General features: G+C 39.1%; 1 protein-coding gene across 3 annotated transcripts; it reads right to left on the reverse strand.

The window, feature by feature from the left end:
- Positions 1-1,868: 1,868 nt before the first annotated feature.
- TBX1 (T-box transcription factor 1) lies at positions 1,869-25,885 on the reverse strand. Of its 3 annotated transcripts, none has more exons than XM_066603487.1 (9): positions 25,730-25,885; positions 25,457-25,567; positions 22,841-23,198; positions 19,339-19,440; positions 18,912-19,083; positions 17,932-18,087; positions 9,851-9,918; positions 8,789-8,886; positions 1,869-3,775 (listed from the first exon to the last, which is right to left on the reverse strand). In XM_066603487.1, exons 2-9 carry the CDS (start codon positions 25,494-25,496, stop codon positions 3,393-3,395), a joined length of 1,377 nt encoding a protein of 458 aa, XP_066459584.1. In that variant the 5' UTR covers positions 25,497-25,567; positions 25,730-25,885; the 3' UTR covers positions 1,869-3,392. The 3 variants fall into 3 exon arrangements, with proteins under 3 accessions (XP_066459584.1, XP_066459583.1, XP_066459582.1); XM_066603486.1 differs by having other exon boundaries at positions 25,709-25,883; XM_066603485.1 differs by having other exon boundaries at positions 25,457-25,883.
- Positions 25,886-27,406: the final 1,521 nt, after the last annotated feature.

Below are 27,406 nucleotides of genomic sequence, written 5' to 3' on the forward strand. Positions count from 1 at the left end.
GCGTTTTCTTCAGGTACGCCAGTAATTAAGATTATGGGGAAAAATGTCAGTTTATTCAGAGATCTGGAAAATAAAAAAATGATCATTGTTTTGTTTCCATCAAAAGTGCTAGTGGTGCTATGTGTACTGATATAGTGAAGCCGTGCTGGGATGGTACAAAAACTCTGCCTTAGGCCTCCTTCACACGACCGTATGCATATTTACGTTCACCCATACGGACTGTATAATCGCATGAATGAAGAATAACTGCAATCGAGTTCCGATCATTAGCCACATATTTTCAGCCATTCACACGGGCCTCTGCTGCTTGTCGGCAAAAAAATATGCAGACGCAATGGAAACCATAAATCGCTGCAAAATGCTCAGAATGACCAATAATGCTTAAATCGGGCCAACTGTGTTCTTTTCCAGTGTTGTACACCGAGTAAATCCCTTCCCCTCCCTTTTTGCCAGCTTCTAGTGAAGTCTATGGGAGCTTCCTGCAAGACCTCTCATTTCAGACCACGTGTAAAATCGGCGGCCGAAAACAGTCGCGTAGGTGCGATTTTTTTTTTTTTTTTCACAGCGCAATTTTTTAGTGCCCAAAAATTGTTCATCTGAATGAATACATTGGAATCCAATGCTTCAGATGGTCACGATTTTTGGGCGATTTTTTTTACGCGGCTAAATACCTGCGTAAATATAGTTGTGCAAATAAGGCCTTAGGGCTTCTTCAGACAAGAGTGTATCACAATACGCTCGCCCCTGCACAATTTGTTTGCACGCCTGCCTGCACAAATACTGTGCATATTTGCGCAAGCACCGCTCTCTCACACTACCCGCGAGTGCAGATGTGCATGTTTGTGCACTTCCCATAAACCTCTATGGGGCTCTTTGGTGCGCAAATATGCACAAAATAGAGCACGTCCTATTTTTCTGTGCCACAAAGACAAGCGCAAAAACAGAAGTGAGAATGAACCCATTGAGATAAATGGGTTTTATTTTCTGCATTGTGTGTGCGGGATCTTCCAGTACCCAAAAAATGCAATAAAAGAAGCTCATCTGAAGAAGCCCTTATGGAAGATATCAATAATTACTGGACTTGACATGAGGGTAAACAAGCTCTGTAAGAACACATCTGCTTTGTCCTCTTGTTATGAGAACACATATGTTCTATAGCAGCTACACACTACTTCATGTACAGTATTACCATATTCTCTGCAAGGCAACATTTTCCCTTATAAGTCATTATCTGATATATATAATTATGCTTGAAAGCCGTAGCGCAGGTGTAAACCAGCCCTTAGTGTGTATATCTATCTATCTATCTATATATATATATATATATATATATATATATATATATATATATATACTAAAGCGGGGTTCAGACCTGCGCTATGGCTTACAAACATAATTCCATCTTTCTGTTGCATTTTTGGAGCAATGAAACAAAATTACGTTGGAAATAAACGTTTACATTTTTTCCCCACTGATTTCAATGGGTTTTCAAAAAACGGAAAGCGAACACGAAGCTTTTCAGCTTGCTTATGTTTCATTAGCTTTCCATTTTTTAAAGTGCACAAATAGCATTGCAGACTGAGCTATCTGTTCCTGTAAAGAAATGAAACCTAACAGAACAGACGTGAGCTTTTTTGTTTGCTTTCCGTTTTTCTGCAAACCTCTTGAAATCATTAGGAAAAAAAACTGCAATGTTTATTTTGGTTTTAATTCAATTCTTTTGCTCCAGAAATGGAAAAGACATACAGAATTATAACGGACGGCCCTAACGGAAGTGTGAACGGGCCCTAATATTCTTCTCCTGCCACTAACCATCAGTAATATTTGTTTCCCACTGTCCATATAAAGAACACAAGGGTACATTCCAAAAGAAGACAAGATAACATTTATAAGTAACCATTCTTTTTCAGTTTAACAGGTTGTTTTTCTACATACATATCTACAAATGTATCTACACTTGTGTTTACAGTGCTTGCAGAAATGAATTGTTAGTTGCACAAGATCACCTTGTAATGGTATAATACAATCTCATCTGGAAAATAAATAAGAGTTGCTTTATTCTGTTTAGCGAAATAAATAAAACTTCATGGGTGCGGATAGTTTGGCCAGTGCAGTAGGGTGCAGATTGGCTTCTTAGAAATCACTGGGTTGATCAGAAGCTTTGGCACAAACCTATGACTTTAGCCAAACTGCTGTAAAAGTAACAGATTTGAAGAGATTCGTTATGACCTGATACATAAGGACTGACAAGGCGGCATCATATTAAAATTATTAAAGTAATGGAACTTACATTTCAAAAATACACGGCAAATTAATAGAAGTCGGGTTTACACAGCACACATCTTGTAGTGTCTCATTACATTACAATGATCAGAGATAGATGACTCTTCGAAACAAGTGAGTAAGGACATAGCTGATTCATGCATTACTATACATTGACTATCTGCAACACAATTATTAATCTGTAAAGTAGTTCCATTAGGGGGCTTTTGCACAGTGCAGAATTTTTCCGAAAGACGCAGCTTAATCTGTTGCTGTAGATTTCTGCTTCATAGCCCTCATTTGTATATGCAGGTTTTGGTGCAGAATTTTCTACGTCTTTAGGAATAATTCCGCACTGTGTGAAAGCTCCCTTAAAGTGGTTGGTGACTTAGTGAAGGAACATGGGCTACTCCGTAAAATCCTTGCATAGTTGTAGTTTAATTGCACATAATGTGCATTTAATTCACAAATGGTGCAGCCAAAATTTCACTCTCCAAAAGTAAAAAAAAAAACAAAGAAGAGTTATTTTAATACCTCCAGGCTCATCTGCACCTGAGCCCACCATACTGTACATTTATTTCCAGGAAATAAAGGAAAACATCACAACAAAAGCATATGGCTTCTTTAAAGCAAGAATAGTGCACTTGACCCTGCAGAAGTCAATACCCTTTGTGAACAGGCCTGGATCACTCGTTCATGGAACAGTGCTGCTGAGTAGGGTCGATCCTGCACTTTCTCTTCCAGTAGCATTGATAAAGCTGAACTTGTGTAAAGGTCCATTTTACTACTCCTCCTAAGGCTCTGTGCTCATCACCCTCCCCCAGCACAGCATTACAGCAAGTTACTGACACTTCTCAAGTGCCTTTGTTGGCAGAGTGTGTCCTTTCTAGTGACATAATGTCATAAACAGCCCCAGCAGGATTAGGTGGAATATCCAGCTTGCTTGTTGGTTGCTGTCACAGTCACAATGGTAACTGTACGTCAGCCCTAATGACTTTAAAGTGAGAGCAACTTTAATTTCAGCAGTAATGTAATATCCAAAGCATACACTACTGAATAATTAAAATCATGCAAAAACATCCATTGTCTAATAAGTTTAAATAGTTGTTCAATAAGATTATTCACTCCAGTTATCTTGGTCCATATTCATAACTGCTAGGTGCACCGGCTGCAGAATACATATTGGCTGCTGCTGGGTTCATATGATGGTGGTGGTAACCATGTCCTCTGATGCTTGGTAAGGGATAGGGAGTTGGTCTTGTTTTTGCTCCTAGATAGTGATCATAACTTGTTGGGTACTTATATGGATGGTGATGAAGAGGTTCTGAACCCTGAGAATGGGGGTCCAATCGCAGTTCATGGGGAGGGCTGGGTCTCCCAGTACTAAGAGGAACAAGTCCACCGGGTACCGGAAGTGATGGGCTGAGAACTCTGGACATGAGTTGTTGATGGGCTGCGTCGCCATGTAATGGAGTGCCACTGGTGTCCCTTTCATAATCTCTCCTGTCTCCATCTACAATAGAAATGATAGTTCAAATTAAATTACATTATTAAGCTCAGATATCCTATCTCTTCTATGTTCTATAGATACAGAGAGTGATAATCTAAGGGTCCTTTGACTCTGACGAATTCTCGGCTTGATTTAATGAGTACCAATTGACACGCATGTTGATTGGCGCTTGTTTAGTTTTCTTTTACGCTGGCTGAGAATTGACTTATGGAGACAAACATTCGTACTTACAATCATTCGTTCCCATAGGCTCGCTGTACATCTTCTTGTTCACATGGGGAGATGTACAGATAATCTGCAAGCATTTTTATGCTTGCTTAAAATCACCGAACAGCTAATGAAAGAGTGTTCACTAGTTCATTGGCTGAAGGTTCACATTTTCAGAGGAACATTCTTGCCCAATAATCAGGCCATGTAAAAGGACCTCTACTGTGCTGACTAAGACACATTTCAATGCGAAAAAAAGATATTTTATTAAAAGTGAATTCGGACTTAAAGAGTAGCTGTTTTCCCCTTGACTTTCTTTGCTGCTTTTTGTCTCCTCCCAGTAGCTGAAGAAGGCCGCAGAGAGGTCTATAGAAATCTTCTTGTGGACATCTGAAGATGGCCTATAGACTGCCTATTGAATGCTGAAGACGGACACATAGAGGTCTACAGAAGCTTTCTATAGATATCTATGCGGCTGTCTTCAGCAGCCAGGAGGAGCCAAAAAGTAGGAAGACAGCCAAGATAGAACAATACTCAGCTGAGCGCTGCAGTCCCTTCATTCTAGCGATCAGTGGTCATCTCAGCAGCAGGACCCCACACTGATCAAAAGTTTTAACATGTCTCTATGACATGTCAAACGTTTATGAAAAGTGCAGTTACTCTTTAAAGAGTTAATTAGTTTGACCTATAGTAACACCACTCTATTATTACACACCTTTTTTGTTTTTACAGCATTGCATGTAGTATGCGTGAGTAGCATACTTGTTCCAGCAATAAAATAATTGAACAAAATCCATTTAAGACAAATTAGAATAATAAAGCAAATGATGAATTAATGCAATTAGTGAAATAAAATCAACCAATCAAATAAAAGGTCTTGTGAGGAAGACATGGTAAATAAGCAGCAACAGGTACATTTTTCTAACATCAGGGAATGAGGTGGGGCGCCATCATGTTCATACCAAACCTGTCTCCGTTGCACCCATAACAAGTCATCAAGCCATTCATCTGACGTTGTGTTACAAATGCTCAGACATCGGTCACCATTGAGGGTGCCATCAATGAAAACCAGGCCAAGGAAATGCTCACCCCAAATTCTAAACCAGACATTTAGGGCGAAACGCCTTTGGTGTTGTGCTTGTTACATGCATCATGAAGCATGGTATGCACAGTGTGATGGTTACACACTCCATCCTGCATAAACAAAGCCTCATCAGTCCATAAGATGTTCTGAAGGAGTAATGGTACGTAATGCTGTACTTTCAACATCACGTTGCACCAGTTAAGTCACCATGAGGCATCCTTTGCATGTTGGAGATAGCACAGGGTATTACATCTCTGAGACACGCACCCATTCTATTGCTATGTCATCAAACAGCTCGACACACATACCCCCCTACAATGCTGGCAAGATCCCTTTGCTCCTGTATTATTCTTTTTAACTTATAAGCATTCTATTTCAGCCATGATTGATGAACTCTATGCACTTTTTGTGGGGATCGGTTTCACATATATGTTTTTTAGCTGTTCATGATATATCACGCCTCATCCCCAGAATTATATATGGTATTGGAGGAGTTTGTTTTAATCACAATTCAGTGCATGACTAACAAAGATCATATATATAATCAGGGGCCCTGATGCAAAAGGTGAGCTGGGTCCCCCTCTATCTGTATCTGTACCCGTACCCATACCTAAACCATGCTGCTACAGAGGCATAACTTGAAGCTTCTGGGTCCCAATGCAAAAGCTGTAACAGGGCCCCCAACTATAATGCTTTATTCATAGTACTGGGCTACCTACATGGAGAAGAGAGGCCTTATGGGCCCCCTAAGGCTCCTAGGCCCAGGTGCAACCGCATCCCCTGCACCCTCTATAGTTACACCCCTGTATATAATAGTTCAACTTGTAGTTACATGTAGTATTGTTTTAACAGCATTTCTTTCTAATTGTACTATCATATTTACATATAACAATTGTCCAAACAACATTGTTTGTGAGTTGAGTCACTAATTAAGAACTATTGAAGGAGCACATTTTTACACTGACAAAGTCAAAAAATGGTTATATGGTCTGAAAAAAGCACTATATTTAAAGGCATTTGAAATTTCTAATGAAGAACGACTTTATTAATGATTTTCTTCTAGTGCATTTATGTTATCATTCATTCCAAATGGCAAACTAGAGCCCTTACAAGCTCATATCAGTCGCCGAACTGGAAAACACAAAGCTGAAATGAAATTCATGGATCTATATGTGTTATTATTGCTGTTTTGTATTCAGCGGATCAGACGTTCTTCAACCCTGTTAGTAAAATAAACAGGGGGCTTTACAATTGTTCTGAGCAAAAGCTGTTCTCAATGCAAGCGAGTCTATCTGAAAAGTAAGCTATGTATCTTCCAGGACTCCATAGTCTAAGTGCAGGGAGGGGAAGAAAAGCAACAGAACCGTTGTGTGGAAAAACCCTCCAATCATTATCATTGTGCTGAATCCTCCTGACAAGACATTCTTATAGGGATGAAATCTGAAAGAAATGACTGACAAGTATGTGCACGCATGAAATTTCTTAATGTTGTGTAACCCTAAACAAACACAGACTGCATTTATTTGACCAGACCCAAAGTGTGCTCTAGAGGATGGGCCCCTTGGTGTCTCTGGAGATGTTTGCACTGCATAATGGAAAATAAATACATGTATAAAGTACCAGTATGTGACACTTTTAGAGCAAGTAGCAAGAAAAACTCCCGCAGCGTGTGTGGTAAAACACCCTAAACCTGCCAATTCCGTCCTGCGCTCAGGATACAGCACAAGGAGGTTAACAAGTGCAAGCTATATACAACTACTGGGAACTCTATCGTGTCCTGCTAATAATAAGGAGAATGCACCAACAGTTACAATTTATAGAATAGACCAAATTAAAGAAACACAATTTAGGGCTGCAAGCTAGTGAAAAAGTCATTTTATAGAATATTACATTTGAAGCATAACACTACGCAAAGCCTGAAAACCCAAATGTAAATATAGTTGTTATTATTATAATGCCACCCTACCGCAGGTCGCTGTCACCATCACTAACTTGAAATACAGCAATCTGTTGGCCAATGAATTGTATAAGAAAATGAAAAGAAGGTTTCTTTTATCATATAGGTAATATACATTCTGACATCCATGACTTTACTGCAGCTTCTACTGAAATGTCATTCAAAACCTAAAACAATTTGGATGTGAATCTCGTTAGTCCGGCTCTCCCCGGGAGACATGGCTGGGGGAGTTGTTTTTGGCAAAGACTTCATAGTGCAGAGCTGATGGTCACTGGTGATTATCTAATCTTGTCTATAGCTTGCCATACCTATATCCTCTTTTTAGATGTCTCTAAGGGTGCATCCACACTTCCTATAGGGCTGTCCATTATAAGTATGTTTCTCTGTTCCATTTTTCAATCACAGTTTTGGAGCAGAGCAGCGGAATTAAAAGGGAAATAAAGGTTTCCATTTTTCTACCATTGATTTCAATGGGTTTTTAAAAAATGGAAAGCTTTTAGTTTGCTTCCATTCTGTTAGATTTCCATTTTTTAACTGAAAAGAAGCACTGTAGACTGCGCTGTCTGTTCTGTTAAAAAATGAGAACTGAACAGAATGGAACAAAACTGAAAGCCTTCCACTTGCTTTCTGTTTTGTTTTTTGTTTAAACCATTAAAATCAATGGGGAAAAAAGCAAACGTTTATTTGTTTTAATTCCATTTCTTTGCTCAAAAAATGGAACAAAGCGATGAAATTCTAACTGGAGGCCTTAATGGAAGAGTAAATACACTGTAAGGGCCCTTTAAACTGAATAATTATTGTTCAAATTCTCACTGGATCGCGGGAATCTGAATTATATCGTTCACTGTAAATGCCTCCACCATATGAACAATGAATGATAATTCGTTCGTTGTTTGGATCGGGCAGGCATAAAATTCAAATGACAAAGGCCCTGTTTATTGTGAATGGAACAACCCCCAGCCCGCTCTGCCTCCATTTACTGAGTGATCACTGGGACGCAGAGGCATAACTTGAAGCTTCTGGGCCCCAATACAAAACCTGTAACAGGGCCCCCAACTATAATGCTTTATTCATAGTACTGGGCTCCTTATAAGGAAAAGAGACGCCTTATGGGCCCCCTAAGGCTATTGGGCATAAGTGCAACCGCATCCTCTATAGTTACGCCCTTGCTGGGACGGCTGTCGGGCGCTTCTGTGTCCGACACTTGTTCTGTGTAAAAGGGACCTAAGTGTGAGATTAAAGTCATTGAATGTGTTGCTTGTCTTTCTTTATGAAGTAATAGGAGGCAAGTTTAATATTTGCACAATAAACAATCAGCTGATTTCTTTTCCTTCTGACCATATTATAGCATGGAGCTCCTGTGTTCGACGCTGGTCCATACTTCATAACAATGCAGAATGGATCTAGACATTTGCTTTAAGGCTTCTATTTAATAAAATACAGGAAAATAAAAACTGTAGAAACTCGGGGGTTGGCCCTACGGCAGTGATGTGAACCACTGAGTGAAGAGGTCCCAATTATATAAAGAAATTAAAAATGTATCTCAAAAAATTCTGAGCTTGACCTGGATGGTCTTCCAAAAAAGGTGTTGTTTTTGAGACTATCATTGTATAGCTGGTAAAATGGAAAGAAATACCATATACAATGCAATATGTAAAATGCATTAAAACCTTACTGTGATGTCAGACTGTACCAATATTAAACAAAAGTGTTCTACATCATATACAACAAGTTATGTCATATTTACCCAGGGTGCAATTCTACTGACCTTTGTCACTTCCATTCTGTGGAGGTGATGAAACAGGATTCCTGGACCTTGCAAAAGCACTCATGAGTGGGAGGGATCCCGGTCTATGATTTCTGGGCCTGCAAGGTCACACATATACAATTCACTTCTAAACATTTCTAACCGGACAGTTTTAACCCATCTTAATCCTGCCTAATATTCTGTGCCACCATCTGTAGCATTCACTACATAAGGCCGGTTTCACACACAGCGGTTTTTGCATTTTTGCCAGATTTCTTGACACTGTAGTCAGACGTTTATTGTAAGTCGGTAGAAAAATATGAAGCATGATACAAACAGTGCGTTTTTTTGTGTTTTTTCTTTGTTTACACATATGTTTTTGGGGTTGGTGATTTTTTTTTTGCGATTGTCACATGCTTTACTTTGACTTTGGTTCCGTCATTTTTGCAGACTCTTCTTTATAGGAAATAAAAAGGCCAGAAAAAAACACCAACCAAAAACACATGAAAAAAAAAACAAGTGTACCAGTTAAATAATCTGGCTTTTTATACATGCATTTCTTTTAGGGTAAGAAGGAAGCCCGGAATTTATCATATTATTAAACAACTTTGTTGTTCTTTAACCAAGAAATGGAAAAAAGCATCAGGATTTTCTATTAAGGGAACATGCTAATTTTACACCAGTGATCTCACACGATACCCTTTATTTAGTAGAACATATATTGATAAATGCAGCAGCAGCTCTTTTACTAATAAGGTCGTCTCTTACCCTCGTTTTACTCCTATTCACTGTGTAGTGAATTTCTAACAACCTTGTGTAAACACAGTGAACTGAGGCCTGGGACAAGTAGGCACTTGCTCTATGAAGATATGATGCAAGTGTCTGTTTAGTAAAGATCTGCTTGCTGCAGTTAACCCAGTCTGTAAAGCTGCACGTGTAAGCGTATGTCAGTATTACACACTATTCCTTCGAACCTACTAATAAACGGTATCGTATTGATGAAAAAGATGGAGTTGGATTTACTGATAGTGTAGCTACAAATATATTCTTCTACAGTAATTGCAATCATTCCATTTTACTCACCAGTCCTCTGGGTCACAGTCCCTGAAGCCCTTGGCAAATGGATTACTAGCAATTTTAAGTTGCGTTATCTAAAAAAATAGAAAAAACAAAATACAATTATTTCACTAAAGTAATGACCCATAGATAAAAGATAAGTATTCTGTAATTGCTATGTTATTTATGCTATTGTCTTTCAAGCTCACGTATTAAAGGTCATAGGGCACAGTAACTGTCTGAAATATTAGGACAGTTAGTTCGCCATATGTAGAACATTTTGCTCTTGTAATTCAAACTATAGAAAAACTTTGAACTGACTTTTAGCATTTAGCGCTGGGCATACATATATATTTACAACTATATGGTTTGTGCTAATCAGCTTAATAAGTGATAATCAACACTATTTAACTTTTTAGAGAGCATTAAACTAGGCATGCATTCCTCACACCAGCATTAAACAAATATAGCAGATTTCCGAGGCTGTGGATGAGGATGTAGCTCTGTCTGTTTACACTGTCACGGGACGAGCTGCGCACAGATCGCATACATAGCGTGTCTTAAGAGCTGTATACGTAGATGCAGCTATAAGAACTCAGCTTTGTGACCCACGAGACCTTCCTTTGAGTATCAAATTCATAACTGCTAAGGCCTCATGCACACAACCATAACTGCGTGCAGCTCACTTTGTTTTGATCTAGAGTACAGAGCCTATGTTAGTCAATGGGGCAATACACACATCCATATGTTTTCACAGCTGTATTTCTATACAAAGTCTGCATAACTCAATATACAGCATATTCCATCAGATGTTGAAATAGAGAGGAAAGGAGCTTGGAAAAAAGGTGTCCTTGATAGAGTGTATATCTTATATTTGTGTTATATCTCTATTACAAATCTGTATTTGTAGCTTTAGCATGGGAAAAATATGAACAAAAATAGATATAAAAATAAAATTGAAAAACATTAAAAACACCAAGCTTAAAAAAATAATGTTGCAAATACTCAGCTAGATATGACCAAAATCAAACATATTTAATGTCTTAGCTCTTCTTTTCAGAACTGTATGTGCATAAGGCCTAAATAAGAGTAAAGGCGGCAAATGTAACGCTTTGTAGCATTTCTACCTCCGTATTAGTGATATGATGTGTGAAAAATGGGTACAAAATAGCAGAATTTTTTTAAATTACAAAAATAAACTTTTTTCCCATTAAGAAGGGGTCTGGAGCTTTCTGAAAAAGAATCTGTCTGCTTGCAATCCTACTCAAATTTATTTAGAAACTACTGATAAAACAACAGTAATACAAGAATAAAATAAAATGCGCAATACACTGTCAGTGAGTCCGAGCTAAGCCTGCAGCTACTAAAATACCAATGCAAAAAAAAAAGAGTAAAACTTGTTGTCAGCTGACAATTTTATTTATTCCAATAGGCTTGAGCTGTAATAATTCACCATTTGGAAAACAAGATTAAACTCTTATGTTGAACCACGCATAGTAAAAAATGTTACAAAATGGACTAGGTGTAACTCAGCCAGAACTGAAACATTCAGTAAAGAGTTCTATCGACACGTAACAGGAATTCATATTAAAAATAAGAGAACAGGTTAACCGAATATAAAAAACAAATCTGGGAATTATGGTAAGAGCTTATTCACAAGAGCATTTGTGCTGCGCCCAGGAAACTCAGGCACAATATGCATCGGACATGGCGGGTGCTGTTCCATCTGCACAAACCATGCAGGGATTTTTTTCACACGGACTATTTGTGCGAACAGCCTCGTAGGCTATAATAGGTCTGTGTGTTGTTCGTGTAATACACACACAGACCGAAAATCCTCCCATCTGAAAAGGCCCGAAGGGTACCTTCACATGGCACATGTCCACTGCAGGCTTTCCGCAGCAGAAAACCCGCAGCAAGTTTGTTTTAAATCTACTATAGCCAAATCCGTACCTAAATGGTGCAGATTTGGCTGCATTTTTCATTGTATTTTTATATTTCATGGGTTGAAATCCACAGTACAAATAGACATGCTGCGGATTTAGAATCCGCAGCTTTGTTACAGGAACTTTCCGCCGCATGTGAAGGAGACTTTCGAAATCTACTCCACATGCCCTGCACTGTACAAGCTGCGGAATTTCCATTGTGGTTTGAGCATTTCCGCCGTGTGTGAATACGGCCTAAGTGTTTGACTTCACTGTACATAAATATCAAGCAGCGATATTAACTTGCGCACATATTATTAGCTATATGTTATCCTATATTATTATATAGTGCCAACATACCCTGCAGCATTGGCCCGCACCTGTCTACATCCCTATTTATTTTAGAAATGTACTACTTGTTCAGTGATCAAAAGCAAAAACAAATTCCTGATAATCCCACGCACTTTATGCATTTACCTTGCATGAACATTTTATAATATGTGTAATATTGTAATATCAGGGGGGAAAAGAAAATGAATCTGATTTTTTTTTTGCATGCAGAGTTTACTTCATGCAGTTATTTAATGCATTACCATCACTGTCTAGAGATCTTTCAGTGCATGGTATATATTTTACTAAAAGTATCGTCGGACAGAGAGACCTTCCGCAGAGTAGAAACTTTTTTCTATTCCTACAACAACCATAAAGGTTTAATAGATGAAGAATTAACAACCAACTATTATTATCTATAAGTGAACATATGGTACTTGTCCACAGACCTAAACAAAAGAACTATCAAACACCAATTCAAGGAGATTGTGGTTACTGGGAGAATAGGACGGGGTGTAGCATGCACTTGTAGGAATATGGCACATTACAGAGATGGGTCACCAGCAGAGCAGCTAAGACAGATCACTAGCTAAATCATAAGTGTGTATTTATTTGGCTCATCTGGAACAAGGCAGGGCATTCTCTATATTTAAGTAAATCCGTGGATAAAGTATGTGATTGTGAGTTTCCGGAATGGGTTGAAAAACAAACTTTAAGCCCTTTCTGTGACAGTTTCAGACTTAGAGGTCAAAGTGATAGAAACCAGGAGTTAGGCAGGGAGAGGGGGAGAGAGAGACAGAGCAGCTGTCCCAGGTCATCAGGAAAATGCCAAGCTCACAAGAACGCTGGGGACTACTGCTTCCTTCTCCCTGTGTCAGTCATATGTGATGATGTGCATGCACTGCATGGACTGCTGTACCCACAACACAAAATACAGTGTATGACCTGCTGTACCCATAATAATATACAGTGCACTGCATAGCCTGCTATATCCGTAATAACACATAATACATTGTATGGCCTACTGTACCCATAATAATACACAGTGCACTGCATAGCCTGCTATATGTGTAATAACACAAAATACAGTGTATGACCTGCTGTACCCATAATAATAAACAGTGCACTGCATAGCCTGATATATCTGTAATAACACACAATACATTGTATGACCTGCTGTACCCATAATAATAAACAGTGCACTGCATAGCCTGCTATATCCGTAATAATACACAATACATTGTATGACCCACTGTACCCATAATAATACACAGTGCACTGCATAGCCTGCTATATCCGTAATAGCACATAATACATTGCATGACCTCTGTACCCATAATAATACATAGTGCACTGCATAGCCTGCTATATCCGTAATAACACACAATACAGTGTATGACCTGCTGTACCTATAATAATACATAGTGCACTGCATGGCCCGCTATATCCGTAATAACACACAATACAGTGTATGACCTGCTGTACCTATAATAATACATAGTGCACTGCATGGCCCGCTATATCTGTAATAACACACAATACATTGTATGACCTGCTGTACCTATAATAATACACAGTGCACTGCATAGCCTGCTATATCCGTAATAACACATAATACATTGTATGGCCTGCTGTACCCATAATAATACACAGTGGACTGCATAGCCTGCTATATCCGTAATAACACATAATACATTGTATGGCCTACTGTTCCCATAATAATACACAGTGCACTGCATAGCCTGCTATAGCCGTAATAACACACAATACAGTGATAGCACACAATACAGTGTATGACCTGCTGTACCCATAATAATACACAATGCACTGCATAGCCTGCTATAGCCGTAATAACACACAATACAGTGTATGACCTACTGTACCCATAATAATACATAGTGCACTGCATGGCCTGCTATATCTTTAATAATACACAATACATTGTATGACCTACTGTACCCATAATAATACATAGTGCACTGCATAGCCTTCTATAGCCATAATAACACACAATACAGTGTATGACCTGCTGTGCCCATAATAATATGCAGTGCACTGCATAGCCTGCTATATCCGTAATAACACACAATACAGTGTATGACCTGCTGTACCCATAATAAGGCACAGTGCACTGCATGGCCTCCTGTATGCATAACAGCACACAATGCAGTGCATGGCCTGCTGTACCTGTAATAACAAACAATACAGTGTACGTTCTACTGTATCCATAATAACACACGATGCACCTATTATAACAGAAAATACAGTGTATGGCTTACTGTACCCATAATAACACAATGCACAAACTGCAGCACATAGCCTGCTACACCTGTATTAGCACAGTGCAGTGCATGGCCTCCCGTACCGTGCCCCTAATAACACACAATGCAGTGCATGAACTATTGTACTGGTAATAACACAGTACAAAGCACAGCCTGCTGTATCCACAATAAGACAGTACAATGTATGGCTTGCTAGACCCACAAAAACTGACAATGCAGTGCATAATCTGCTGTATTCATAATAATACGCAGTGTAGTGCGTGCCTGCTGTACTAGTAACAACGCACTGCATGCCTACTGTACCCGTAATACAAAGTGCACTGCAAGACCTGATACAATAGTAAGTAATAACAATAAAAACAACAGTGCAATAAAAAAAGGAGTGCTAACAATATAAACAACAACGCACAGTGCGCTGCAGACCTGATATATTAATAGCAATAAAACAACACAAGTGCACTTCAGACCTGATATAATAGTAAAAACATAAACAACAACATGTGTACTGCTGTTCTGAAATAATAGTAAGGGTTTCAGCACACGACCGTATTTGCACGTTTTACCTTGCGTAAAATATACGTGCACAATGCGCGAAGAATAGAACCTATAGATGTCAATGGATTCGTCCTCACGAGCGGATTTTGCGCACGCAAAAAAAAAGGACCTGCTCTATTTTCCTGCATATTTACACACCCAGGGCCGCATAGAATTCTATGGCAGCTGCATGAATACGCACTCAATATGAGCGCAAATCCTCAATATGCTTTGCAATTCTGTGAATAAAACAACACATCTGGACCTCATTAGGATAATGGAAGGGGTGTGCCGCACGGGTGTGAACTGGCCTGCATGCGCAAAAAAGTACAGTATTATCTGCAGACACGTGTAAAAATCAACCTCATCAACCTTGTTCACTACACAAATATGTTTCTCTAGATGAGTGTATTTCCACATACAGTCGACTGAAGCTGCCTTAATAGCAACAAAAACAACAGATGTGCAACAAAAACAACAGATGTGCACTGCAGATCTAATATAATAGCAATAAAAACAACAGCACACAGTACTGATATAATAGTAATAATAAAAACAACAATATACAATACACTACGGGGCCTAGTGAACTAATACTAATGATAACAGTGCCTACACTACATACACTTACTATAGCACTGCAGGACTTGCTGTAGTTCATGCTATTATTTTTTTAAATACACTTATTGGCTCCTATGGTCCTATTGTTGTTTATATGTGGATATATATGTGGTGAAGGAGCAGTGACAGCCACTTCCTTAGTAGTACAGCAGGCCTAGCACATCTAGGAAAACAAAAAAGCTGATTTGTCCAAACACTATGTGATTGACATGTCACAGTGGGGAGGTAATATAGAGTCAGAGTGCAGTGGCTTTGGGTTTACATAGGTAATGATATCCCTGTGGGGTTCAGACTTGTTTTCTTTTCCTCCTGAGGTCCATCACTTGTATTACTGGCCAGACATACACTCTGCTCCCACTTCCTGGACTAGCTGCTGGACAATGCATTAAGCAGATGGAAACTGGAAAGTGGCTGTATGTGTATAATAACTGGGGAGGATTGTCAATGATACTGTCTTATAATCATCATTATAGTGGCTGATCTATAACTAGCTATTATCCCATCATTATATTGTAACTAGCCAAAACCATAGGCCTGTAAATTCCTAAAAGCCAAAAAAATAGGGGATTTAAAATAAATATAATTTATGTGTCCCTCTTTTTTTATACTTGAGTTGCATTGATTATTGTAATTATGATCATTTTACATTTCATGTGGTACTGTGTTCATATTAGTATCTAAGCTATAGACATATATCACTTATAACCTTTATGATTCATTAAGGTTTTCCAAATTCATACAGATTAACAGATGTTTACTGCCCTTGATTTTTGGGTAAATTGTTCACAAAAAGAAAAATTTGACCAATTATCTATTTCCTTTATTTCCTGTCAGTTCCAGGGGTACATTTATAATCACTCTGTCTCCTTGTAAATATGCATTGTAAAATAACACAAACGACGACAGAAATAAATTACATTAACCCTGTGGTGACAAGCATTGTACTATATTACCGCAACGTATTCTAGAAGTAATCCAGCAATTGCATGTTTTAATCCCGTAATGGGACTAAAAAAGAAAAAACCATGACAGATTAACAAAATAATAAAAACCGACTAAAAAAGAATAAAAAGAAAACCCTCGTTTTCCTTCCTTATTTTGTCTTCTTTATTATGTAAAAAAATATAAACAATAATAAAATCACATAACTTGCTACATTTGTAACGAGCCAAACTATAAATTTGTCACGTGAATGCCAGAAAAATAAATAAAATACAATGCCGGAATTGCTTCATTGTTTATCCTTTTTCCAAGGAAAGGGATAAAAAGAAAAAAACATCAAAAAATTGTAGAGTACCAATAAAAGTTACAGATTGGCCCACAAATGCCAAACTCAAACACAGCTCCATTGATGGAAAAAAACTGTTATGGGTCTTTGAATACGGGGACCCAAATACCAATTTAAAGTGCCTTCATTGTACAAAAGCAAGAAAACATAAAACACTATATACATGTGGTATTGCTAAGTGTACTGGACACATGAATAAAGTTCACATGTCATCTATACTGCACAGTGAACAAAGACAAAAAAAAAAAACCACCAGAATTTCAGTTTTTTTATTTTGTCTCCCAAAATAATGGAATAAGTGATCAAAATATCATATGTACCCCAAAATGGTACCAATGTAAACTACAGCTCATCATGCAAAAATACAAGCCCTCATAAAACTCAGTAGACAGAAAATTTAAAAAGTGATGGCGCTTAGAATGTGGCGACACACATTGACCCCGAAAGTAAAGTTAACGTATCATTTTAACCTCATGGTGAACGATGTGAAAGGGGTAGAAGAAAACCAGTTGCAGAATTGCTGAGAACTTTAACCCCCCCCCCCCCCCCCTCCAAAAAAAACCAAAAAAAACTAATGACATTTTTGCAATGCATTATATGTACCCCTAAGTGGCGCCATTATAGAAATACAACCAGTACCTTGAAGAAAACTCTGATATGGATAAGTAATAGAAAAAGTAGAAACTAATAAAAGTCACAGTATCCACAAAGCCAAAAACATCAGTGTCCTTAAGAGGTTAAACAGCCTCTCTCTATGTTATGTGATAAGGAAGAGAAAATATTGGGAGATTTGTTGCCTCTAACCATTGACAGATTCTCAGTAGGGAAAACAGAAGATGAATTATGAGATATGAATGGTAATTGTTGTCTGGGCCTGGTCTGCACTCGCGTATTTGGCGGGAAATCGTGAAGTCTATGAAGCTGCTGAGGAAGGGATTCAATAAAGTGGGCAGGTTCTACTCAATGTCAGGGCGCTGCTAGGAAATGTAAAGCACTCCATTGCCAATGCTGCAGACAAGCATTCTGTACGTTGCTGTAGCCTCTACCAGCTATATAGCCGCTAGACAAGAATGTGACATAATGTACTGTCACCATGACTGACCTGCCCTCCATCACCGCATTACTCACCCGGTGGTTCTGGTAGGCGGTGACCGCGGTGAAGCGGGTCTCCTCGAACACGAAGGTCTTGAAGTTCTCCTCCGCGTACTTCTCGCTGTCCTTGCGGGGGTCCACGTACACCACGTGGAAGCGCGGCTGGTACCGGTGCATGGAGTTCAGGATGATCTGGAGGGAAGAAGCCCGGAGAGTTACCGCAAATCACCGGTAATCCGAGTCCTCCATGCTCAGTAGCATGACATGGGGATATATACAATATATACAGCTACAATGTCACCAAGTGGAAGAGAAATACAGAATTGTGACAAGGACAGCAGCACTCTAAAACAAATGGCACAGGTCTACAGTGATGTAGTCAGTGGAGAGACAGACAGAGATTAATACATATATGTGTGTGTATGGAATAGTATATAGATAGATAATACAGAGCTAGAAATTAATTTAAACTGATATATAGATATACAGATATAGATTAACAGCTGAGGAAAAATAGATATTAGACATAAGATGCATATAGAGATATAAAAAAATATAAATGATATATGAATGCATAGATTAATAAAAACAGAAAGATACAAACTTTTCACCGATTTGTAAATTAAGAGTACTTTATAACGTTACAGGACATATACAAACGATAGATAGATATGAGATAGATAGATAGATATGAGATAGATAGATAGATATGAGATAGATAGATAGATAGATAGATAGATAGATAGATAGATAGATAGATAGATAGATAGATAGATAGATATGAGATAGATAGATGATAAATAGATGATAAACAGATAAATATAGGAGAGATAAAAAGATAATGAATAGGTAGATAGATAATAAATAGATACATAGATCGATACATAGAGTGATATATGATAAATAGATAGATAATAAATATTAGATAGATAAGGTTGTCTAGTATACAATGGCTATAGCCCCCACCCCAGGTTATTATAAAGATGGCTATACAGTGATGACCGGCTATCACTCACGTGGCCATTGTCGTCCAGTAAATTATTGGTCAGTTTCAGTTTGTCGAAGGAAACAATCTGCTTCATCCATTGGGCGCCCTTGGCTGGAGAGTCCGGGTGATAGTGCACCCTGCCCGGGGTAGCGGGGTCTGCCTTGCCCGCCACTAACCACGACGAGCTGTGGAACGCATATCTATAGGGAAAGACACATGACACGTGTGTGATATGTATTTATCTTGTGTATTATTATATGGATGTATTATGTGGTAGTGTACGAACGCATGTTTAGAATATGAATATTTTAATTTGTGTGTGTGATGTGGACATTGTACGTGAGCATTGTGATTTCTATACACACATGTGCACCACCTCACATACGTGTCATGCAGTACACATAGTGCTATGTAGATGATGACAAGTGTAGAGCTACAGTATATTAATCATCTACCTGTAGCGCTTATCGTCCACTGGTACAAAGTCCATTAATAACATGTAATCAGCCATGGGGTCCATCCCAAATATCTTCACCTGGAAGGTGGGAAACATGCGCCTGGCGAGGGGAAGGAGAGGACAATATTATACAGGGTGATACTGACAATGGATTGCCACTATCTGATCATCACAATTATAAGAACTCGTCCTGTCTCGTGATTGATGAGCCTATAATTGTACTTGTACACTAGTATTCCCTGTCTATTTCAAAGACCCTGCAAAGATTACTGCAGGCTACTGCTCTCCTCCTAATAATAGCGGTCGGCACTTATCAATTTATCTCTCACTAAAGAAAAACACTGCTTGTATATATTGTATTCTCTTCAAATTCATTTTATTACATCTTTACTATTTATCCCGATCCAACCACTATTTGTGCTTTCTATTAAATATGTGAGCAAAGGGTACACAGAGAACAATCACAACACCTAGTCCATCCATCCAGCTATAGAAATAAATACACTTATAGTCAGATTATTTATAATATATACAGTCATTGGTAGTTTTGTACTGGAGCCTAGGAATCTAATTAGTTGATTGAATGGTTGATAGTTCGATGATAGATTGATTTGTTTCAATTTCAATAATAATGATAAAAGTAATAGTAAAATGCTGTATTTATATTCTAATATAAAATATACTTTTCTTTCTGGGCACACACGCGCATATATATGTTTGTACGTGTGTGTAGTGGTAGTACCGTAGTAGTAGTAGTAATGTTCTGCCGTCAGTCTACCTGTGATCCTATCATTTGATTTCTGGCTGCCTGCAGTTTGCAAAAAAACTCGTTAAGGACTCGTGCATTTGTTGAGGCTGATAATTAGAAAATGCTAAGGAATGTGCAGGAGACAGTGTGGATGGTGGCCATGTCACCAGTACAATGGGGGACAGCAGGTAGAGAATACTGGGCTGCCACAGACATCACTGATTTTCCCCATCACTTCCACTGCTCAAAGGCGCTTTTAACTCCTAAGCTAGTTTTCTTGGGAGTCTAAATGTAGCGAGATGTCACTTCATACATTCCATCCACCCCGTCCACAATCCCTGTCTCCCCGCCTGGTAACTAGAGATGTCAATTCTGGGACCTCTGTGAATTATTAAATGACTGTCTCATATTGTGCCCAACAAAAGGAAAAGTATGCCCTAGCAAATCATCTCTCTATATACTACGTTAAATATACATAGCTCCCTCTACTATATAATCCCTCATTGCCAAGATCATAGTATATACTTCTGTGTAATTTGTTGTATCAAAACAATTTCTCTCTGTATGTGTATTACATTGCAGGATAGAGATAGATAGATAGATAGAACGACATCTCAGATTTGGGGGATATTTTCTACATCTATTTAGGCCATTACCGTGATGTTTCATAAAACAGTCATATTTTGCAGTTTTACAGTACACGCTATCCTTAAAGAACTTGGTGTAAAATCGGCATGGATACGCAAACTAATTAATTCCTGGAATATTTGGCATCTCCTAGAATTATTGTGAAATATTACAACAGCAAAGTAAAAGCGTCCATATCATAATTAAATAATAAATGTTGTCCTTGAGTATCCCGAGTGTGATAGAAGTAATCGCCTCTTCCGTGTGACACTAATGTTATTTATCTGTCTTTGAAATTGATTTAAAGTCGATTTACAGCCAGTGCTCCCACTTCTGCACCAGCAGGGGCCTATAAACACCCGCACTGAATACTATACAACTGCACTTTATGGGCTGTGGATTTGGGGAGGGACTGCAATTCAGACATTTCTCTACTTATTTTCCCTTTGCCTAACGCTGACACATCCTGCTTTTATTTCACTGCTTTTTCTATCTATTCTGCTGAATCACCTGGTGAGAAGTAATTGGATTCAGTAACTCGGAAAAATATTTACTCTGAGCTCTGGGATGGCAAGAAAGCAAACACTGCAGAGATATAGGAGATACAGGTCACCTCTAGAGGAAGCTTTATAATCTAAGAACAATATCGATAAACCGGCAACATCCACAAATGATGGAAAGGTCTACCGCTCTGAACACAAAACACATAATAACAAAAGTAAAAAAAAGAGTGCTATGGTGCTAGCCAGTAGAGCAAACTGTAATTGTCTTGAGTAAAGTAATCTTGCGCAAATTTTAACCACACTGTGTTATATTTGTGACCTTTTATGTGTGTATATATATGCTTCTTTAGATTTATTTTATTGGTGTCTGATGAAAACTCCTAAACGAATTCGAAAGCTTGCTGTAACGTCATCTCTTTTCACATAATAACATATATCCAGTCTATAATATCCCTCTAGACGATTACCGTGGTTGCATCGATAAATATAAAATTATTTAGCTAAAATCTCTACGGATATCTGGAGGCCTGCATTATTTGTCGCGTGGAGAACAAACTGCGGAGAGGTTGTTTGGAAGCAGAATATCCTACATTATATAATAGCACTAATATAAATACATAATATAAAGATATATTTATATTATATATATATATAATATAAATACATATACATAAATAAATATATTGTTATTACATGCATACTCTCCTTTGCATCTAAAGTTATCAAGGACTGATAAGATCACAGGCCGCTCCGAATACTTTCTCTCTACATATATGAATTCCTTTTTATATGATATATTAGGGATTCTACAATCGATGGAATAAATCATTTGCGGGATAAAGCCACAACATATCCTGATCTCTCCATTGTCTACCTGACGTGGGAGTCCTGCTATTTAGCTCCAGATTAGCCCTTGCTGTCGCCCTGTGTAGTCAGCACTCTGGAGCCTATAGGCTTTTACAAGGCACAAATCTCCACATTTTCCAATAATCCCAGTAGTCTTTATGTTGCCGTGCTGAGTGGTGATAGAGTCTTGGGAGAGGAATTAGTGAAATGAAAGCCTTAGTGTCAGTAAATATACCTGCTCGGATCAACCCTTCATTGTGTGCATCTGTTATATACGATAATGTAGTATAAAATGTTAGCGCGCTATACTCTGACACTACATAATGGAGTCTAGCAGGTGGTGAGTGGCCATGTTTTCATAACAGCTCACTGTAAATTATTCAGGTTTTCCCTCCACAAGTTGTATGCCAATTATTGTAATTACAGCAAGAAATATTCCCACTATGAAATCATCTTTCTAAAGTGGTCACACTTTCCACTGCCAGCTCTTAGCTCCCCCAGCCTACTGGTCTCAGGCCTAGAGAATGACTGTGCCCTGGCCGCATAGTTTCTGGCCTGGGACCTCTGACAGAATGTAGTGAAAGATGGACTGGGTGAGGATTACAGTTGAAAGAAATGTGTCTCATTAGCAATGATATTCCAATGGCCTAGAATATGTAACACCAATTCATAACTCATACATCTACAACATGGGGCTAGATCTTTATCCGAGTCATGCAATGTAACAACAAACACTCGGACAGTGTAAAATAACCGCACTGATATAAGCGCCTTACCTTCCAGCCTTGGTGACGATCATCTCTGTGCCCAGCTGGTTGAACTCGTCCCAGAGCGCTTTCATCTCCAGCTGCACCGTGATGTTGGCCACTTTTGGGTTCTTTTTGATGGGGGCTTTGCTGCTGTTACTGCTGCTGCTCCCAGGGGTGGAGGAGGACGAGCAGCTGGAGGACGAGGCTCCGGCACTCTCGGGGTCCGGACAGGCATGGCTGGAACCAGGGCCGAAGCTGTAGGAATGCTGAGCCGCAGAGCAGGGTTCGTAGTGAGGTTCGTGCTGGCTGTAGGGGTCCCCCGGAGATGGGGAGAGGTGGTAGCCCCCTGAAGCGTTTAAGCTACTTAGACTGTTGGCTGTGAAAGCTGCAACATCGCAGAAATGCGAGAGCTGGGTGAGCCAGGGACTGGAGATTGCTGAGATCATACCCAAAATAATAAAAAAGAGCAAAGAGAATAAAGCAAAGGACAAAGCAGATGTGCGGCTGTGTGCTGTTCCAAGCACGGCTGGCTACCTGAGTCCAGGCTAACACTGCTACATGCAGGAATTTGGGAGAACAATGTAGGTGATCTGTAGGCTGCTCCCTTCCTGGTGTTTACTCAGCCCAGATGATCTGCGAGAAGCTATAGTCCCGGGACTGCCTGGAGGAACCAGTATATGGGCAACATTCCTGGAGAGATGGGGCCAGTGAAATCCTTCTTTCTGCCCTTGGCACTGCGGTGAGTAGTGGGTAGAGCTCCCGGTTGTGCGGCAGCCCAGAATCTCGTGTCTTATCTCGTCGCTGCTCAGAAGGCAGGGCCTCCCCTTCTCTAGAGAACCGCTTCCTACTTCTAGTTAGATAAGCAAAAGCCTGGACTCGCAGGTAATGCGCCCTGTCCTCGCTTGCGGGACCCTGATGGGATGATTGACACACAAGTGCCTCTTCTTACCAGAGCTTCCTCCTCATGACACCCACTTTTCGGTGCAGTTATATAAGGCGTCACCCTTGCCTCACCCCCTCCTCTCTTCCACTACTGCCCTCCCCTTCCTATTGTTTAAACAATAGATATACACACTTGTGTAGCCCTCCATCCACAACAACACAACACAGGGCATTTTTCTTCCACTAAAAGCAAACACCAAGCACCAATGAGGTGCCATATACTTTCCTTTGTACCTGCCCTATATCTCTGCCTGCTAGGATAGGGATTGTCACTGTATTCACAATTAATGGATCCTCTTCCTTCCTGGCTATATTGTGACCTATTGCTGATAATAACTATGGTAAGCACCGGAGAAACATTTGGAATGATATACAGCCGTGGTCAAAAGTTTTGAGAAGATATAAATTTTGTTTTTCATAAAGTTTGCTGCTTCACCTTCTATAGTGGCAATTTCCATTAACGCTACATTGTTATGAAGGGTGATCAGATGAATTGCAATAAATTGTAAAGCCTTTCCTTGCTATGAAAATTAATTAGAAAACCCCCATTTTCACTGAATTTCAATTAATACCAAAACTTTTGGCCACGAATGAACGTATGCCCTAGCAAAAATATGTTAAAGCCTTCTGTTTTGGGGTATGTAGGAAATATCCTTGTTGAGAAGCTTACAGTTATGATGATGATGTTTATTACTATTGAGATGAATATTAATGTTGTGGTAACCTGACTCATTTATGACATTATAGAAAATAAAATACGAATGGACGTAACTACTTTAGTACTTGTTTTTATTGATATATATTTATTTTATTTTATCATAATCTTTCAGAATGACTCCAAGTAAACGTCAGTCCTAACCAGCTGGCTGAATTCTTTAGATGTGGAAGAAGTACAGTACGTCTCACTTTGTGTGATCATTGGATGAAAATATATTTATTATTGCTATTATAATCATCATTATTATTACTACACAATAAGTGGTATTCATAATAATAGGTTCACTCAATAATCCGCACACTATGAGATGAGGTACTAATATTGCACATGGTTTTGTGTGTAATAAAAATAGCCGCCTGCTTCAGGGGATTCAGTATAGATGCAACCTATTGGTGATCTGTCGCAGAGCCAGCGCAATGTAGTAGTGCAGCTCTGCCTGTGATCGCTTTTCTCATGATTGTTATCATTATGTTATTCTTATATTCTATTTTCGACTATATTTGTAGTCTTCTAAATGCGTCTATAATATTAATATTAACAAGTTAATGTTAATATTAAGCAATTATTTATTTCGATACAATAGACACAAAGTTCTTGTGCGATTTATTAATTTAAGTGTGCAGGGCAAACTTTTATTTGCTTGGTGAACTTGAAATTAGGATTTGCTTTCCACACACCTTGACTGTGGCAGATACAGGGGATATTTTACATAGGCAGTTCTCTTATATGTGTTCCCTAGTGTGCTCTGTGCTGTACATTTGTACAGGAGACTAGTAGAGGGTAAGATGAGGACAAGAGCGAATTAAGGCATATGATAAGTTTATTATTAGGGACCTGCGTTACACATTTCTGATCCAGGGCATTACCAAGGGCACTTGCTGGCAAGCATAGACAGTCTGGGACATTGTGACTACAGAGATGCCAGGGAGAAATTGTGATGATGAGAGCTACTTATGGGAATGATTAGTGACAGGGACACTTACCCTCCATATCCCTGGTAACAGCACTGAAGTGCATTCTCATGGGGTGGCACTGGAACCTGCAGAGCTTCTCCAGGGCAGCGCTGTGCTCCTCTGTGTCCACTTGTTCTGAGGCTGAAATCAGAGAGGCGATACTGAAAGCATTGGCTTTAGGGGACAGAGGGCTGCTCTCTTCCATAAGGGAGCAAAAATAGCAGCGTCCCTTACAGATTGTCCCTCTGTGACACCATTCAAGGGAAGGAAATTATCACCCACACATAGAGAAGTGCTCCTTACTACAGCAGGATGCCAATAGTCTCTTCAACCACTTCTGTCCTGTAGATCAGTAAGTTCCATTGTCTGTTCTAAGCAACATAAACCTATGGCGCACCCCCTCCTCCCCTGTACTGATCCACCGGTATGATGTGATTGTGTAGCCCATATCTGTGCCCAGTGTCAGCTAAGAGCTGGGTGATGTCACCAGTGTCAGTGCAGGGAGCTGCCCGCCTCCTGGACCTGCCTGATGTGACTACTGCACGTTCTGCTGGATTGGGATTTAAATAGAGCCCTGTCAATCACAATCCCAAGTGCCAACTGGAAAATACAGTGGACGTCACCACAGTGAGGATGTCTGGAGCTCTCATATATGACGCTTACACCATATAGTGTGTGTATATATATATATATATATATATATATATATATATATATATATATATATATATATATATATATATATATATATACAGCATTGTACAAAAGTTTTAAGCAGGTGTGCAAAAAATGCTGAATAATTGTTTCAAAAATAGAAGGTATCTGATTGACTCCAAATTTATTCTGCAGTAGAACAGCTACCCCAAACATACAGCCAATGTTGTTAAGAACTATCTTCAGAGTAAAGAAGAATAGGAATCCTGGAAGTGATTATATGGGCCCGCAGAGCCCCATCTCAACATCAGCGAGCCATTCTGGGATTATATGAAGGTCCAGACGGATTTGAGCAAGCTTGCATCCACAGAAGATCTGTGGATGGTTCTCAGAGATGGATAAAGCAATCTCCCTGCTGAGTTCCTTCAAAAACGGTGTGCAAGTGTACCTAGAAGAATTGATGCTGTTTTGAAGGCAAAGGGCGGTCACACCAAATACTGCTTTGAGTCAGATTTCTCTTTACGTTCATTTACTTTGTATTGTATTTGACAAACTATTAATACTTCTATTTTTGAAAGCATTCTTGCTTTGTAGCATTTCTCCACGCTGACTTTTTGCGTACCATATATACACAGTGCAGAAGTGGTATCTTCACTTAGAAAATATCAGGTACAGTCTAGTCCCCCAAAGTGATGTGCAGATAGATTTCATTGGCATATACAATGGGGTTCTGGCTGAAATATCGAGATATTAGTGTGGGAAAGAAGGCCTTTGTGTAGAAAAGTGGCGGATCTCATTAATAGGGGATTATTCCGGGATGTATCCTCCTCACATTACCTGCTGAAATGGCCCTTTCACGAGCGCTCTCACAATCACGATGCTTCCTGAGAATTACCAGGTTTTAGGGATATACATTCCATGTGTTCTGACAAATATACAGTGCATAGGAGCATTGATAACAAAAATAGTATTGCACGGAATAGTCCATAGGACCTGGTAATTACTGTGAGATGGACCTGTGGCTAATGATTTTAGTTTAGATATTAAAACGAGTTAGGACAAATGTGCTTTCAACATAGGACCTAATTGTGCTAAATAAATGAACCATATCTTGTCCTTCTCTCCAAATTATCGAATTAGCAGAGCTGAGATCGAATTCAGAGGTCACTTTATTTTCCACATTAGGAGTCGCTGCAATGTTCTCATCATGGAATAATGGAGCAGTGCTCATATGTCTGCAGAATATCGGTTCTACTATCCATTTATATTATTATTCCAAGCATACTATCACAATCATCTGTACACATAACCAGAGGATGCACTCGG

This window comes from Eleutherodactylus coqui, chromosome 5 (genome assembly GCF_035609145.1).
Source record: "Eleutherodactylus coqui strain aEleCoq1 chromosome 5, aEleCoq1.hap1, whole genome shotgun sequence".
Lineage (NCBI taxonomy): Eukaryota > Metazoa > Chordata > Amphibia > Anura > Eleutherodactylidae > Eleutherodactylus > Eleutherodactylus coqui.

What these genes read in the sequence shown, in the direction of transcription:
- TBX1 (XM_066603485.1), bottom strand. Translation starts at nt 25,631, where the DNA reads ATGGAAGAGAGCAGCCCTCTGTCCCCTAAAGCCAATGCTTTCAGTATC. An exon ending in TGTTACCAGGGATATGGAGG is followed by an intron (nt 23,199 to 25,456) that starts GTAAGTGTCCCT and finishes GCGATGTTGCAG; the next exon opens with CTTTCACAGCCAACAGTCTA. An exon ending in ATCGTCACCAAGGCTGGAAG is followed by an intron (nt 19,441 to 22,840) that starts GTAAGGCGCTTA and finishes TCCCCTCGCCAG; the next exon opens with GCGCATGTTTCCCACCTTCC.